Source organism: Doryrhamphus excisus, linkage group LG22 (genome assembly GCF_037039965.1).
Source record: "Doryrhamphus excisus strain RoL-2023G ecotype Guam linkage group LG22, RoL_Dexc_Guam_v1.1, whole genome shotgun sequence".
NCBI classification, from domain to species: Eukaryota; Metazoa; Chordata; class Actinopteri; order Syngnathiformes; family Syngnathidae; genus Doryrhamphus; species Doryrhamphus excisus.
The window spans coordinates 4,745,001-4,760,605 of record NC_136378.1 but is presented as its reverse complement, the minus strand read 5'-3'; the positions used below and the strand labels follow the sequence as shown (position 1 = coordinate 4,760,605).

Genomic DNA, 15,605 nt, shown 5'->3' with positions numbered 1-15,605 from the left:
TTCTGAGGGGTGACAAGGACAACACTATTTCAACATGGTGTGGAGACTTGGAGAACAAAATCTATTTCAACTACGGCACGTTGGAAATGCACTTGAATGCCTCTTTTTCAACCATGGACAAATAAGAAGCCACATACTTCCACACATACATCGAAATTACCAAAATGGGAGAACCGTTGTTCTGCAATCAAGTTTTCGATAACTTGCAATGAGTCTCTTACAGCGTGGAGGAAGAATTTTGGCCCACTCATCTTTACAGACTTGTTGTCCTTCAGCCCCATTGGAGGGCTTTCCAGCATTCCAGGATAGATAGGTCCCATGACATGGGTTAGCTATTTCATGCTAACTACATTTGTCCCGTTTTATCTCATTAGATATAAAGCATCTGCAAAGATCCATTAGTCACAACGTTTACTTATTTTGTAGTTACTTGTAGTTAGTTAGGTATAACAACCTCCCACAAAAAGATACTAACTGTCAGGGAATCGAACCCCAGTCTTCGGCATGACAGGCAAAGACACTGTCTACTATACTAACTATACTAACTACTAACACTATACTTGTGGCTCATCCAAACATAGTTGAACATTGGAAAGATCCACAAGTCACAACATTCACTTTTTCTGTTACCTCGAAAAGGTTGAGCAAAAGATTTCTCCCCGTCGGGGAATCGAACCCCGGTCTTCCGCGTGACAGGCGGAGATACTGTCCACTATACTAACGAGGAGCACACACGCACCGGCACTACAAAAGAAAGCATGTACCTACAGTCCAATTGACTGACTATGAATGAATACAGCCTACTAGAGGTATAATTAGAAGTATAATTTGAATACATTCTTTAGAATGGATGGAAATTGGACTAGGAATTGTGATGCTCTGTAATTCGTAGCGAATATGGTATGCCCCAAAAGAGGTTCACTACACTTGAGTCTACTAAGTGGGCAGCTGGAGATGATGTATGGAAGACTGGTCCAAAAGTTTAACAAAATAATTCTCCCTATCTGGGAATCAAACCCAACAATCTAGAAATGTATAAATGTATAAAATGTAAAAGTAAAATGTAAAAATGTATAAAAAGCCGAGCAGGGAAAGAAAGGGTGCTTTTTGCAGCTGCGCTGTACTAAGACCCGCTTAATGTTGGCATACAGGGAATGCAATTAAGCCTGGACGTCTGTATTAGATATTGTTTGTATCAGGAATAAATACTCTGGTTTTCACTCTGGTTTCACTCCATATCCTCAATTCCACACCCACTTAGGAATCTTAAAAGGAGATTCCCTTTCTTTCTATGTGACTGACTGCACATATTTTTGTTTTATCTTTAAAATGTATATACTTTGTAATTAACTTTAATATTTTTGTTGGATGTCTTTTTTTCTGTATTTTGCCATGTTTTTTTTTAATAAATACTTTATTCGATAAAATTGCAGTTGTCCTCCAAACTGTACGACGTTAGAAGCATTCGACTGTGGACTGACTATGAATTAATACAGCCTACTAGAGGAAGTATAATTTGAATACATTCTTTAGAATGGATGGAAATGGGACTAGGAATTGTTTGTAATGTTCCACAATTCGTAGCGAATATGGTATGTTCCAATAGAGGTTCATGACACGTCCCCGTCTGGGAATCAAACCCAACAATCTTGAAATGTATAAAAAGCCAAGCAGGGAAAGAAAGGGTGCTTTTTGCAGCTGCGCTGTACTAAGACCCGCTTAATGTTGGCATACAGGGAATGGAATTAAGCCTGGACGTCTGTATTAGATATTGTTTGTATCAGGAATAAATACTCTGGTTTTCATATACTGGTTTGGTTGTTTAGTCTTCCCATATCCTCAATTCCACACCCACTTAGGAATCTTAAAAGGAGATTCCCTTCAGCACAAAGCCGATGTGGAGAATATGTATGGAAGACTGGTCCAGACCACAATACAATGAAATACAGTAGTCCAAGTACATGAATTCCCATTCATCAGCATGGATGAAATATCCATGTGGCATACATTTTGAGCATTTCCAAACCCTGAAGTGGGGAAAAAAACAGTGCATTGGCCGGGAATCGAACCAGGGCCTCCCGCGTGGCAGGCGAGAATTCTACCACTGAACCACCAATGCTCACATTCGACCGTTCTCAAATGACATCGGCATGACATCAACACAGAAGAGAGTGAGCATCTTCTCAGCTATTAAGCCTCTTTGTGCTGGTAGCGGTGCTAGCTGTGCTGTACTAAGACCCGCTTACTGTTGGCATACAGGGAATGCAATTAAGCCCAGACGTCTGTATTAGATATTGTTTGTATCAGGAATACTCTGGTTTTCACATACTGAATTCCACACCCACTTGGGAATCTTAAAAGGAGATTCCATTTAGCACAAAGCCGATAGTTTGTAAGTCGGAAGTATGGAAGACTGGTCCAGACCACAATACAATGAAATACTTCGTGTAATCATTATTTTACACGACTCAAATATGGCCTCCAACAATACTTGAACTTCTTTCACCTCTCAAGGTTCAACAAAATAATCCTCCCCGTCGGGGAATCGAACCCCGGTCTTCCGCGTGACAGGCGGAGATACTGTCCACTATACTAACGAGGAGTACACCACACACTGGCTCTACAAAATTGGCTCGACCGGTAAATTGAGAGCTTTGCCCTTCGGCTCAACTCTCTTTTCACCGCTACGAGGGACACGGTCGAATGCCTTTTCCAGGTGTTTTTTCCAGTGTTCCACAACCAGGACGAAAACCGCATTGGACCTCTTGTATCAGAGGTTCGGCCAACGGTCGTACCCTTCTCTCCAGCACCCTGGAATAGACTTTCCCAGGGAGGCTGAGGAGTGAAATCCCCCTGTAGTTGGAACACACCCTCCGGTCACCCTTCTTGAAAAAGGGGGACCACCACCCCCGTCTGCCAATCCAAAGGTACTGTTCCCGACTTCCATGCAATGTTGAAGAGACGTGTCAGCCAAGACAGTCCCTCAACATCCAGAGCCTTGAGGAATTCTGGGTGGAACTCGTCCACCCCCGGAGCTTTGCCACTGAGGAACGTCTTAACCACCCCAGATATCTCGACCACGGTGATGGCATTGTCCACGTATGTGTCCTCAGACCTCCTTCCTCTATGGAGAACCATGGCCTCTGATTTGGAGGTACTGAGTCTCATCCCAGACGCTTCAATCAATTACGCAAACCGTCCCAGTAAACACGTACACTGTCTACATGTCTCAAAGAGCTGGATTTCCAAAAACAAGAATTTCAGTTTTTTCCTCATTCATCTTAAGGAACGCGTGACAGGCGGAGATACTATTGTTTGTATCGGGAATAAATACTCTGGTTTTCATATACTGGTTTGGTTATTTAGTCTTCCCATATCCTCAATTCCACACCCACTTAGGAATCTTAAAAGGAGATTCCCTTCAACTTGGCGCTCAACGTGGTTGAGGGGGCAGAGGGAAGCTGGACAAGACACTTGGACTCGGACAAGGCCTAGACTTTACTATTGGTCTCCACTTCTCTGACACGTCAAACAAAAAGGTAAGCAGAAAACCTGTTATTGTGCAAATTTCTGCAAAGTATTGGGGTTACATGACGACATCTCTTGGTATCCGCTGACAAGTGGGCAGCTGGAGATGATGCATCGGGGAATCGAACCCAACAATCTTGAAATGTATAAAAAGCCGGGCAGCCTTTTTGAAGCTGTGCTGTACTAAGACCCGCTTAATGTTGGCATACAGGGAATGCAATTAAGTCCGGACGTCTGCATTAGATATTGTTTGTATCTGGAATAAATACTCTGGTTTTCATATACTGGTTTGGTTATTTAGTCTTCCCATATCCTAAATTCCACACCCACTTAGGAATCTTAAAAGGAGATTCCATTTAGCACAAAGCCGATAGTTTGTAAGTCGGAAGTATGGAAGACTGGTCCAGACCACAATACAATGAAATACTTCGTGTAATCATTATTTTACACGACTCAAATATGGCCTCCAACAATACTTGAACTTTTTTCACCTCAAGGTTCAACAAAATAATCCTCCCCGTCGGGGAATCGAACCCCGGTCTTCCGCGTGACAGGCGGAGATACTGTCCACTATACTGTACACTATACTAACGAGGTGGCTCTACAAAGGCTGTAAAGCATGTCCAAACACTGAAGTGGTGGGGGGAGAAAACACTACATTGGCCGGGAATCAAACCCGACAATTCTGCTGAAACAACCTAAAACATTCCCCATTCATCAGCATGGGTGAGTGTTTTTAACGTTACTTACTTAAGAACTTTATTTATCCGTTAGGAACTTCATTTGTGCAGAGCATCAATCAAAGCGCGTGCAGTTCATGTACCAAACAATACAACATAATGTATAAAAAGCCGGGCAGCCTTTTTGCAGCTGTGCTGTACTAAGACCCGCTTAATGTTGGCATACAGGGAATGCAATTAATCATTATTTTACACGACTCACAACCCCGGTCTTCTGCGTGACAGGCAGAGATACTGTCCACTATACTAACGAGGAGTACACCACCCACTGGCTCTACAAAGGCTGTAAAGCATGCCCAAACACTGAAGTGTCTTCCCATATAGTCTTCCCATATCCAAAATTCCACACCCAACAAGAATTCAGTTTTTCCCTTGTTCATCTTAAGGAACGCGCGACAAGCGGAGATACGGTCCAGGGTTAAAAAACATTGCATTGGCCGGGAATCGAACCCGGGCCTCCCGCGTGGCAGGCGAGAATTCTACCACTGAACCACCAATGCTCACATTTGACCTTTCTCAAGGGTGCAGGGGTAACTTGAGAGAGTATGCACCATTTGTTAGCATGTGCATTGGCTCGACATAAAATAAAACAAAGAAAAGAAGCCTCTTTGTGCTAGTAGCGATGCTAGCAGTTAGCAAGCAGATGCGAATATGAATGTAGGCACAAAGCCGATAAGTAAGTCGAATACCACAGTTCCAGCGTGGTGAGAGTGTTGTGTGCTGTGGTCTACAAGCCCAGCAAAGACCCCAACAGCATGCTGCATCCAACATCAAAATTGCATATTTCCAAATACAGTAAAGTCTCGTTATATCGATATCGGTTATAACGAATTACTACTTATTACGATACTATTTTCATTTCCCGGCAAATTTCTAGTCTTTTATGATATAATTAGTTCCGTTAGTACGATACCCGGTTATTATGATAATCCGGTTACTACGATGCCCTGTTCTCAAATGACATCGGCATGACATCAGCACAGAAGAGAGTGAGCATCTTCTCAGCTATTAAGCCTCTTTGTGCTGGTAGCGGTGCTAGCTGTGCTGTACTAAGACCCGCTTACTGTTGGCATACAGGGAATGCAATTAAGCCCAGACGTCTGTATTAGATATTGTTTGTATCAGGAATACTCTGGTTTTCACATACTGAATTCCACACCCACTTGGGAATCTTAAAAGGAGATTCCATTTAGCACAAAGCCGATAGTTTGTAAGTCGGAAGTATGGAAGACTGGTCCAGACCACAATACAATGAAATACTTCGTGTAATCATTATTTTACACGACTCAAATATGGCCTCCAACAATACTTGAACTTCTTTCACCTCTCAAGGTTCAACAAAATAATCCTCCCCGTCGGGGAATCGAACCCCGGTCTTCCGCGTGACAGGCGGAGATACTGTCCACTATACTAACGAGGAGTACACCACCCAATGGCTCTACAAAGGCTGTAGAGCATGTCCAAACACTAAAGTGGTGGGGGGGAGAAAACACTACATTGGCTGGGAATCAAACCCGACAATTCTGCTGAAACAACCTAAAACATTCCCCATTCATCAGCATGGGTGAGTGTTTTTAACGTTACTTACTTAAGAACTTTATTTATCCGTTAGGAACTTCATTTGTGCAGAGCATCAATCAAAGCGCGTGCAGTTCATGTACCAAACAATACAACATAATGTATAAAAAGCCGGGCAGCCTTTTTGCAGCTGTGCTGTACTAAGACCCGCTTAATGTTGGCATACAGGGAATGCATTTAAGCCCTGACGTCTGTATTAGATATTGTTTGTATCAGGAATACTCTGGTTTTCATATACTGGTTTGGTTATTTAGTCTTCCCATATCCTAAATTCCACACCTAACAAGAATTCAGTTTTTCCCTTGTTCATCTTAAGGAACGCGTGACAGGCGGAGATACGGTCCAGGGTTAAAAAACATTGCATTGGCCGGGAATCGAACCCGGGCCTCCCGCGTGGCAGGCGAGAATTCTACCACTGAACCACCAATGCTCACATTTGACCTTTCTCAAGGGTGCAGGGGTAACTTGAGAGAGTATGCACCATTTGTTAGCATGTGCATTAGCTCGACATAAAATTGAACAAAGAAAAGAAGCCTCTTTGTGCTAGTAGCGATGCTAGCAGTTAGCAAGCAGATGCGAATATGAATGTAGGCACAAAGCCGATAAGTAAGTCGAATACCACAGTTCCAGCGTGGTGAGAGTGTTGTGTGCTGTGGTCTACAAGCCCAGCAAAGACCCCAACAGCATGCTGCATCCAACATCAAAATTGCATATTTCCAAATACAGTAAAGTCTCGTTATATCGATATCGGTTATAACGAATTACTACTTATTACGATACTATTTTCATTTCCCGGCAAATTTCTAGTCTTTTATGATATAATTAGCTCCGTTAGTACGATACCCGGTTATTATGATAATCCGGTTACTACGATGCCCTTTTCATCTCCCGCCAGCCAATTTGGTCTGCTTATATCGATACAAAAGCAGCTTAAATCAATCTTTGCTTAAGGATTGCTGCTTCCAGGTCATGCTCAACCAGGAAGTGCGGGAATCGGTGTGTGTGCGGTTATATCGATATTTTTTCCGACTCCCGACAATATCGATATAACGAGACTTTACTGTATTTCCAAATACATAAAACACAACAGTAAATTTCTCAATACATCATCTTCACTAAATACCAGCCCAGAGAAGCTGTAACAAATACAGCAGCTTTGGCAGTTGCTCAGCACTACCTCTGCTGTGCCTGTTGTGACACTGACTGCAGCTATGGTCATTCCACCATCACCACCACCACCACCACCACCTGCTCATACCCCATTGGAGCAGGAGCAACCACCTCCTGAACATTTTTTTTATTATTCATTATTTTTATTACTCATAGATTAGTATTCTTTTTTTTTAATCTCTGAGAGTGTTTTTGAGTGTGGCATGGCAACCTGATAAATAAATATTCTTTGTTACATTGCATTGATTTTGTGTTTTTTTTCAAGCACTGGTATCAATATAAGCCTGATATGAATAGTTTGTAATCATATAGGAATTAATTGGAAAAAAATAATATTGTTGAGAAGAAAATGGTGACTTTACTGATGCTTAGACGGGATTCGAACACCTGACTTCATTTCTCCGAAGTCTCTCTGCTTGTCTGACGTCTGTCTCGCATCCTGATTGGCTGGCAGCAAATGTCAACAACACCCGCGCAACCAATATAAGCCTGATATAGGATAATAATACAATGATATTGGAATTAATTGAAAAAATTATAATATTGTGGAGAAGAAAATGGCGACTTGACTGATGCTTTGACAGGATTCGAACACCATTTTCATTTCTCCGAAGTCTCTCTGCTTGTCTTGATGTCTGTCCTGATTGGCTGGCAGCAAATGTCAACAACACCCAGCCACAGGTGTGGGAGAATTTTGGTTTCAAACCAAATTAGCATCAATAAGAACACTCAAGTGCTAAATATTCAATTTGTTTACAAACAAAAATCATGTTGCATTGGCCCGGATTTAGTGTCCATTTGCGCAAAAAAAAATTCTCCCCCTCTGGGAATCGAACCCCAGTCTCCAGTGTAACAGGCAGAGATACTGTTCACTATATTAACAAGGAGCGCTACTAGAAAGAACTTCCCTACAAAGGTAAATACCTGTGTTTAGTGTTTTTTTTTTTGTTCAATAACAAGGCTGTTTTATTAAAATAGCATATTCTCCATTTTTAATACATTTAGAAAAGTTAAAGTTGTCGCCGTTCACTCCGGCTATGTAGCTTCTCCACCTCCAGATTACCGCTAACAGTTGCTCCCAAGTTTCAACAATGACACAATCGGCAAGCTACAAACGTAATAAGATTAAAACAAAACAATAGGGAACTAATAAATAAAGCATTATTAAACACTAAAACCGCTGCAGGAGATACTGAGCCGTCCTAACTAGCTTTTGCCCTCCATCTTGAAACATGACACCTCTGCATCAAATCCAGTCTATATTGATATGAACAATAAGTACTGGCAAACTGTACTAAATATTAACCTCTTTCACTACCACAACACAAAATAACACAAATACCAGCTTTTTACAATCAACATAAGAATTAGAATTAAAAAAAACAATGTTCACACTCACCGCTGAGTCAATGTACGAATTTAGCCTTTCAGGTCGCCATTTTGGCTGTGATCATGTAGCCAATAAGAAGTTCACTAAGGCTTAAAAAGTAACAGTAACAGGCAATCAGCGACCTTTAAACATCACCAAAAATAAACGACAAAGGATTTGAATATTATTTCTATGGCTTACCTTAGTGGATGCCGCGGATTGACTATCCTTCCCATATATTGAGCAAGTACGTCAGACGCAATGGTATAAACAACCATGAAGTAGCAATTGAAGGTGACGGAGGGGCGGGTCATGTCGATTCACAAGTATCACTGATTGGCTAATTGGGAAGGGGAAGGCTTGACCAATAGACCCCTTCACTGCAGCTTGTAAAACACAACGTTTGTTGTGGTCGCGGTTTTCTTTTATTCATTCATTCATTTGTAATGTATTTTATAGGGAAATAATAGAATAAACGTACCAGACAGTGACAGCGAAAGACAAGACAGAAGACAGTGTCATGTTTCAAATTAAAGCCAATTTATTTATGGAAATGTACAGTATATTACAACTCCAAACAAAGACATACAGAGCTGAATTCAATATCGTGATTACACTTGTTGCATTGATACTGTATGTAAGTACAACTCAGCCAAAATGTCCTCTTAAGTTCTTACAAAGCTTCAAAGAAGACACATTGCACTTTGAATAAAAAATAATCTAATCAAACACATCTATATTTACCAACCTTATGGCTCTGTGTGTTGTTTTTTCTCTTTGAAATCTGAGGTCTGTTGATTAAAAACAAAACATACAGCTTTTCTTATATCTCATATAAAATATTCTTATATAAAGCACAGATGGAAATGACAGTATAATAAAAAGTAAACCCCCGAAAATACTCAAGATTAATGGTTTTGTGTTCCTGATTTGAATGATTTGATGATTTTTCATTGCTACAGTGCCAAAAGGCTTCCTAACAAAGCCATCCAGCAGGTCCACTGGGTTACACACACGTGTGGACCACCAGAACTCTTCAGGAGATCCCTCACCCGAGACCAGGACCCATTATTTGGTAGAGGTTCTACTCCCAGTGTCCGACACAATACGTTATAGATGTCCACGGCTCGAATAGGTGCAGCCCGAAGATTCTGCTTGAAGTCTACAGAAAATGTAGAGAACATAAGTCAAATCAAAGCAGTAGAATCTCTGAAGAAAAGAACCTGAACAGTGTAACGATCGATAGAACAATGGAGGAAAATGGCAGGCACGTGTCTGTCTTGGCTGCTCAGTATATTTTTTGCTAAAAAATAAAAATAAAAAAATAAAAGACTGAAGAATAAACAGTTACTGTAAATAGAATTTATGATTATTACCAGGTCCTGCAGCGAGGAAAAAGCCACCCATGTCGCGGAATTCATTGTCGTAACCATGCCAGCCATTTTGCCATGCCAAGGGTTGCACACTGGAGTCATTTTTCCAGTATGGGAGTTGAGCCCGATTCTGGAGAGAGTATTTATAAAACATAACAAAACACTTAAAACTTACATTATAGTATTACAGTACAGTATATGATACAAATTCCCACTGAAAAAAGATGAATAAACTGGTTGAAGAAACACGTCTTTACTTTAATTATTTTTCATTTTTTATAATGTGTTGTGGCGGCACGGCGGTCGAGTGGTTAGCGCGCAGACCTCACAGCTAGGAGGACCAGGGTTCAATTCCACCCGCGGTTTGCATGTTCTCCCCGTGCATGCGTGGGTTTTCTCCGGGTACTCCGGTTTCCTCCCACATTCCAAAAACATGCTAGGCTAATCGGCAACTCCAAATTGTCCATAGGTATGAATGTGAGTGTGAATGGTTGTTTGTCTATATGTGCTCTGTGATTGGCTATAGCACCTCTTGCCTGAAGACAGCTGGGATAGGCTCCAGCACCCCCGCGACCCTCGTGAGGATAAGCGGTAGAAAATGAATGAAGATGTAATCTAATAAGGAAAAGTCATAATTTTATGAGAATAACCCTTTTAAAAGTCATAATTCGATATGATGAGAATACGAGAATAAAGTCCTACATTTACAATAAAAAATACCTAATACTGTATTATGACAAAGTAGTAAATTCATAAGAAAAAAAATGGTAAGATTACAAGAATAAAGTCATAAATTTATGAAAATAAAGGCATAATAATACAAGAATGAAGTCCTAAATTTATGAGAATAAAGTCCTATGATGAGAAACAAAATGTTGTAATTTTTAGAAGTTTAGGTTGAAACAAAAAGTAGAATGTTACAAGAATAAAGGAAAATAATGTGTAACATATTATATTTATATAATTATAATCTCAAGTCCTAAATTTATGAGAATAAAGTTTTATGCGACCAGTCCAGGGTGTACCCCGCCTCTAGCCCGAAGACAGCTGGGATAGGCTCCAGCACCCGCCGCGACCCTCGTGAGGAAAAAGCATGAATGAATGAATAATGTGTTATATTATTGTTCCGGGCGGCACGGCGGTCCAGTGGTTAGCGCGCAGACCTCACAGCTAGGAGACCAGGGTTCAATTCCACCCTCGGCCATCTCTGTGTGGAGTTTGCATGTTCTCCCCGTGCATGCGTGGGTTTTCTCTGGGTACTCCGGTTTCCTCCCACATTCCAAAAACATGCTAGGTTAATTGTCCATAGGTATGAATGTGAGTGTGAATGGTTGTTTGTCTATATGTGCTCTGTGATTGGCTGGCCACCAGTCCAGGGTGTACCCCGCCTCTCGCCCAAAGACAGCTGGGATTTTCCTCGTTAGGAAAAAGCGGTAGAAAATGAATGAATAATGTGTTATATTATTGTTCAGAGCAACATCACCATCTTTTGGTCATATCAGCTCACTGCAGGTAGCTTGCTTTTTAGTTTGCCCATTCGGTTGCTTGTTTTGAATTTAAAAAACTAAATAAATAATTCAGTCCAGTTTCCGGCCGATGTAGGTGGTCTTGGTAATTTAGAAGTCTAATCTTACACTTTTAAAGGGTTTAAAGGAAAGAAAAAAATGCGCACTCAAACCCCTCCACCAGGATAAAGTGACAAGAAGTCAAAATCTCGTGAATTGAATGAAGTGTTTCAGACGTGATGTAGATTCTATATGAAGTATTTCCATAATGCCTCATATTAACTCACTAGCAAGATCTCAGTGTATAGGCTGGTCATATATCTCATCTAGTTTCATATTATCTACATACTGTATTGTATATAACTCTGGGAAAAACTGCTGATTTTGTTAATACTTGTTGTTTATATTGTTTATTTTTCTATATTGTGTATTTTTGTACTGCTTAACTGACTCTGTACTCTTGCTGCTGTGCAATACAAATTTCCCCACTGAGCGATGAATAAAGGCATATCTTAATCTTAATCTTAATCTTACCTGGATGATGAACCAGCCTGGCTCTGCCACCAGGGTCAGCGGGGAAACGAACTTTCCTCCTTTGTAATGGAAGCGCTCCGGGATCTCCTCTCTGGCATAGGCTCGCATGTTAGGGATTTTGGACAAAGCTGAATGGACCTGGCAAGACAACACATGTCAAGTACGCACATAGCGTGTAAATATGAGAACATATGAAGAGCTTGCAACCAAAAGGCGCTAAATCCATTTTGACTGATTTTGAGAAAATCTATGATTTTTAACTACGCACATATCAATCTATTTGGTCATCAAGTCTATATTGCAAATGAAAGAGCTATCAATATAGGTCATAAAATGCATGCTATAAAAATCCTGCACACACCATGTATTTTATATATTTTTTTAAATTAATTTTTTTTCGGATTTAGCGCCTTTTGGCTGAAATGATGGATTTAGCGCCTTTTGGCTGAAATAAATTTGAAGTCACCTTTAACTTCTTCAATGGCATTGTTGTAAAAGAATGTAAGGTGCTTTAATGTGCTATGCTAATAAAATAATTACAACACAGAAGCCATTCTCAACATACAATACAAAATAATTATTATTAATTAAATTAATAATTTTTTTATTAAAAGCAGTGCTCATATTTGACTGCACCATGAAGGTGACAGTGACAAAAATCATCTCATTACAAACTCTTTACATTGTATGTTTTTTAGTACAAGTAAAATAATGTTTCTCATGAAAGTTGGAGGTGTCAAGGTAGGGACATGCCTTTTATGGCGTAAAAAAAACTTCCATGTTACAGAATACTGTAAAAACACAATTTGTGTTCTCCTGAATTGCATAACATACTGTAACTATCATACGTGTACTTAATGTACACAAACAAAACAGGATGCGCACTGATACTGTCTTTCTGTATGTGCAGTGCCAATTGTATTCTTCTCTCTGATTGGTCAGATTATCAATAGATGGGAAACTTGGGCCAATCAGAATAAAGAATAAAGAAAGGGATTTAGCTCCTTTTGGTTGAAATCTGAAATGGAAATAGCGCCTTTTGGTTGAAAGCATAAATTTCATATCACTTTTTTTCATATTTTTTAAAATGATTTCAAGACCAAAATATGTGATTTGGATACACATGACAGAGGTCTATTAAACTCATGAAAAACATGCAACTTAGTGAAAATTGGATTTAGCGCCTTTTGGTTGCAAGCTCTTCATATATATGATATTTCAATATTATATTTTGTTATTCTGGTCTGACCTGTTGAATCTTCTCTGCTTTGACCCACAGACTGACAACTGTTCCTTTATCCATCATCTTGACAACATCCGACATGTTGATGTACTTGTCCAGCTCGATGACTTTCTCCATCCAATCGATTTTTGTCATACCGTGGTCTGAAAACAGCACAATGTTGATCTGAGTCAGCATATTCTTCTCCTGTAAAACATATACAGTATATATATTGTAAGCAACAGAAGTATATAAAATATAATTTATGGCAATATCAAACACTAACTTTGATTTTGTTGTTGAGCGCCTGCATGGCCGAGTCCAGTTGCTGTACCGCTGTTTGGATCTGAGGAGAGTCTGGGCCAAAGTGGTGTCCCTCCACGTCGATATTCTCGTAATATACCGCTGCCATGTCTGCATCACCTGACCTGCACATATGCATTAGGGAAATACAAAACATTTCAGAATTGTGCCCCCCCCAAAAAATCTTTGATTTATATGCAGTGTCCATTAGTTACACTGATAATAACATCCCAACATTTAACTGTGCAGCAGTATTTCGAGCGTGGGGGAGGACTTTCAATATTAGTGCAGACATTGTCCTGTAATTAGGATATGCTTGAACACTTCATTGCTCTCCATTTTCTCCAATTTTGAGTCTGTACAGTAGAAATAAATACATAGATGTGATCAGTTTATCAATAGTAATATGCATGTTAGGTCAATTAGTGACTCCAAATTGTCCAAAAAATGAATGAAATGAATGAATGAATGAGTTCTCCTCCTATTATGTGTGGAAGTGGTAACTTTTTGGCTTCTTATTTGTCTTTCCCCACCTTTGGCCATCTCTGTGTGGGGTTTGCATGTACTCCCCGTGCATGCGTGGGTTTTCTCCGGGTACTCCGGTTTCCTCCCACATTCCAAAAACATGCTAGGTTAATTAGCGACTCCAAATTATCCATAGGTATGAATGTGAGTGTGAATGGTTGTTTGTCTATATGTGCCCTGTGATTGGCTGGCGACCCATCCAGGGTGTACCCTGACTCTCGCCCGAAGACAGCTGGGATAGGCTCCAGCGCCCCGGCGACCCTCTTTAGGAAAAAGCGGTAGAAAATGAATTAATGAAATTGTCCATAGGTATGAATGTGAGTGTGAATGGTTGTTTGTCTATATGTGCCCTGTGATTGGTTGGCGACTCGTCCAGGGTGTACCCCGCCTCTCACCCAAAGACAGCTGGGATAGGCTCCAGCGCCCCGGCGACCCTCTTTAGGAAAAAGCGGTAGAAAATAAATAAATGAAATTGTCCATAGGTATGAATGTGAGTGTGAATGGTTGTTTGTCTATATGTGCCCTGGGATTGGCTGGCGACCCTCTCGCCAGGAGTTAGCTGGGATAGGCTCCAGCGGCCCCCAGTGAGGATAGGCAGTATAGAAACCGAATGGATGGACGATTTTAGTGGCACACATTCGAGTAATACTCACTTTCGCCAGCAGGGTGCGCATTTATTCCACATGATTTTCTGAGGCCAATTAGTGTTCACAAGTCATTAGAACTGCACCACTGATTTGTGAAATCAACAGCTCGACCCAAACCACAGTTCCACTACATTTCATGATCGACATGTTCTTACCGGAGTAAGTTGAGAGACTTATCAATGGAATCGGTGAAGTTCTGAATTGATGGATTGTAGACATACTCTTCACAGAAAGTTGGCCGAACCCCCAGAATCTCAGCCTCACAGCCTACAGGCACACAAACGCGCTTTACAGGAAGTGTTTACAGGAAGCCCGCCAAAGGTTCAACTACTTTCGATTTTACCACTTCAAAATACTTTTTTTGTATTATATTTTTTGTATATGCTATGCTATAAAAACTTCATACTTGAGAGACAAGGACTCATTGTTCAGGACTTTCCGTAAATGTACAATCTTTAAGAACAAACCACCACACTTGCTAGGTAAATTAGAGGTTGAGCATGTTTGGGTGTATTTTATTCTGAAACTGACAACAGAAAGTCATTGTATCTAAAGCGGCAGGTGTTTTTCGGGTTCACAGACCTTAGCTTCCGGGTGCACTACTCCCGTGTGAAAGGTGGTCGCTGTGAATACTCAATGTGTGTTTGTGCACACAGCCCGCCAAAGGTTCAACTACTTCCGATTTTACCACTTCAAAATACTTTTTTTGTATTATAATTTTTGTATATGCTATGCTATAAAAACTTCATACATGAGAGACAAGGACTCATTGTTAATGACCTTCCGTAAATGTACAATCTTTAAGAACAAACCACCACACTTGCTTGGTAAATTAGAGGTTGAGCATGTTTGGGTGTATTTTATTCTGAAACTAACAACAGGATGTCATAGTATCTGAAGCGACAAGTGTTTTTTTTATTTTACAGACCTTTACAGGTCCCTTGATCTAAACTGTTTATGAATGTACTATGAACACAGTGACAAGAATGGCTGAAGTTTTTTTTTACCTTTAAAATAATCAAATTGTGTGTAATTACCTGGCCAGTAGTACATGAAAACTTTTTTTCCAAGTTTCTGTAAAGTGACCCATAATGGTTCTGATCCATTCCAC

The 15,605-nt window shown here is 40.4% G+C and overlaps 1 protein-coding gene and 6 non-coding genes across 7 annotated transcripts in view; all 7 read right to left on the bottom strand.

The window, feature by feature from the left end:
• Nucleotides 1-655: 655 nt before the first annotated feature.
• trnad-guc (transfer RNA aspartic acid (anticodon GUC)) lies at nt 656-727 on the bottom strand. The gene has a single exon. It is a non-coding gene; the product is annotated as a tRNA-Asp (tRNA).
• Nucleotides 728-2,048: 1,321 nt separating this feature from the next.
• On the bottom strand, nt 2,049-2,119 carry trnag-gcc (transfer RNA glycine (anticodon GCC)). The gene has a single exon. It is a non-coding gene; the product is annotated as a tRNA-Gly (tRNA).
• A 411-nt stretch (nt 2,120-2,530) lies between these two features.
• trnad-guc (transfer RNA aspartic acid (anticodon GUC)) lies at nt 2,531-2,602 on the bottom strand. The gene has a single exon. It is a non-coding gene; the product is annotated as a tRNA-Asp (tRNA).
• A 2,095-nt stretch (nt 2,603-4,697) lies between these two features.
• trnag-gcc (transfer RNA glycine (anticodon GCC)) lies at nt 4,698-4,768 on the bottom strand. Its single transcript has one exon. It is a non-coding gene; the product is annotated as a tRNA-Gly (tRNA).
• Nucleotides 4,769-5,616: 848 nt separating this feature from the next.
• On the bottom strand, nt 5,617-5,688 carry trnad-guc (transfer RNA aspartic acid (anticodon GUC)). The gene has a single exon. It is a non-coding gene; the product is annotated as a tRNA-Asp (tRNA).
• A 517-nt stretch (nt 5,689-6,205) lies between these two features.
• Nucleotides 6,206-6,276, bottom strand: trnag-gcc (transfer RNA glycine (anticodon GCC)). The gene has a single exon. It is a non-coding gene; the product is annotated as a tRNA-Gly (tRNA).
• A 2,637-nt stretch (nt 6,277-8,913) lies between these two features.
• Nucleotides 8,914-15,605, bottom strand: part of enpp6 (ectonucleotide pyrophosphatase/phosphodiesterase 6) — a 13,089-nt gene continuing 6,397 nt past the window's right edge. Inside the window, exons 2-8 of the mRNA XM_058063519.2 lie at nt 15,532-15,605; nt 14,650-14,761; nt 13,306-13,447; nt 13,047-13,226; nt 11,798-11,935; nt 9,762-9,888; nt 8,914-9,547 (exon numbers count right to left, since the gene is read on the bottom strand). The exon at nt 15,532-15,605 is cut by the window's right edge and continues 106 nt beyond it. Coding sequence (XP_057919502.2) covers nt 9,342-9,547; nt 9,762-9,888; nt 11,798-11,935; nt 13,047-13,226; nt 13,306-13,447; nt 14,650-14,761; nt 15,532-15,605 — 979 coding nt within the window. The 3' untranslated portion in view covers nt 8,914-9,341. The remainder of the gene's footprint in view (nt 9,548-9,761; nt 9,889-11,797; nt 11,936-13,046; nt 13,227-13,305; nt 13,448-14,649; nt 14,762-15,531) is intronic.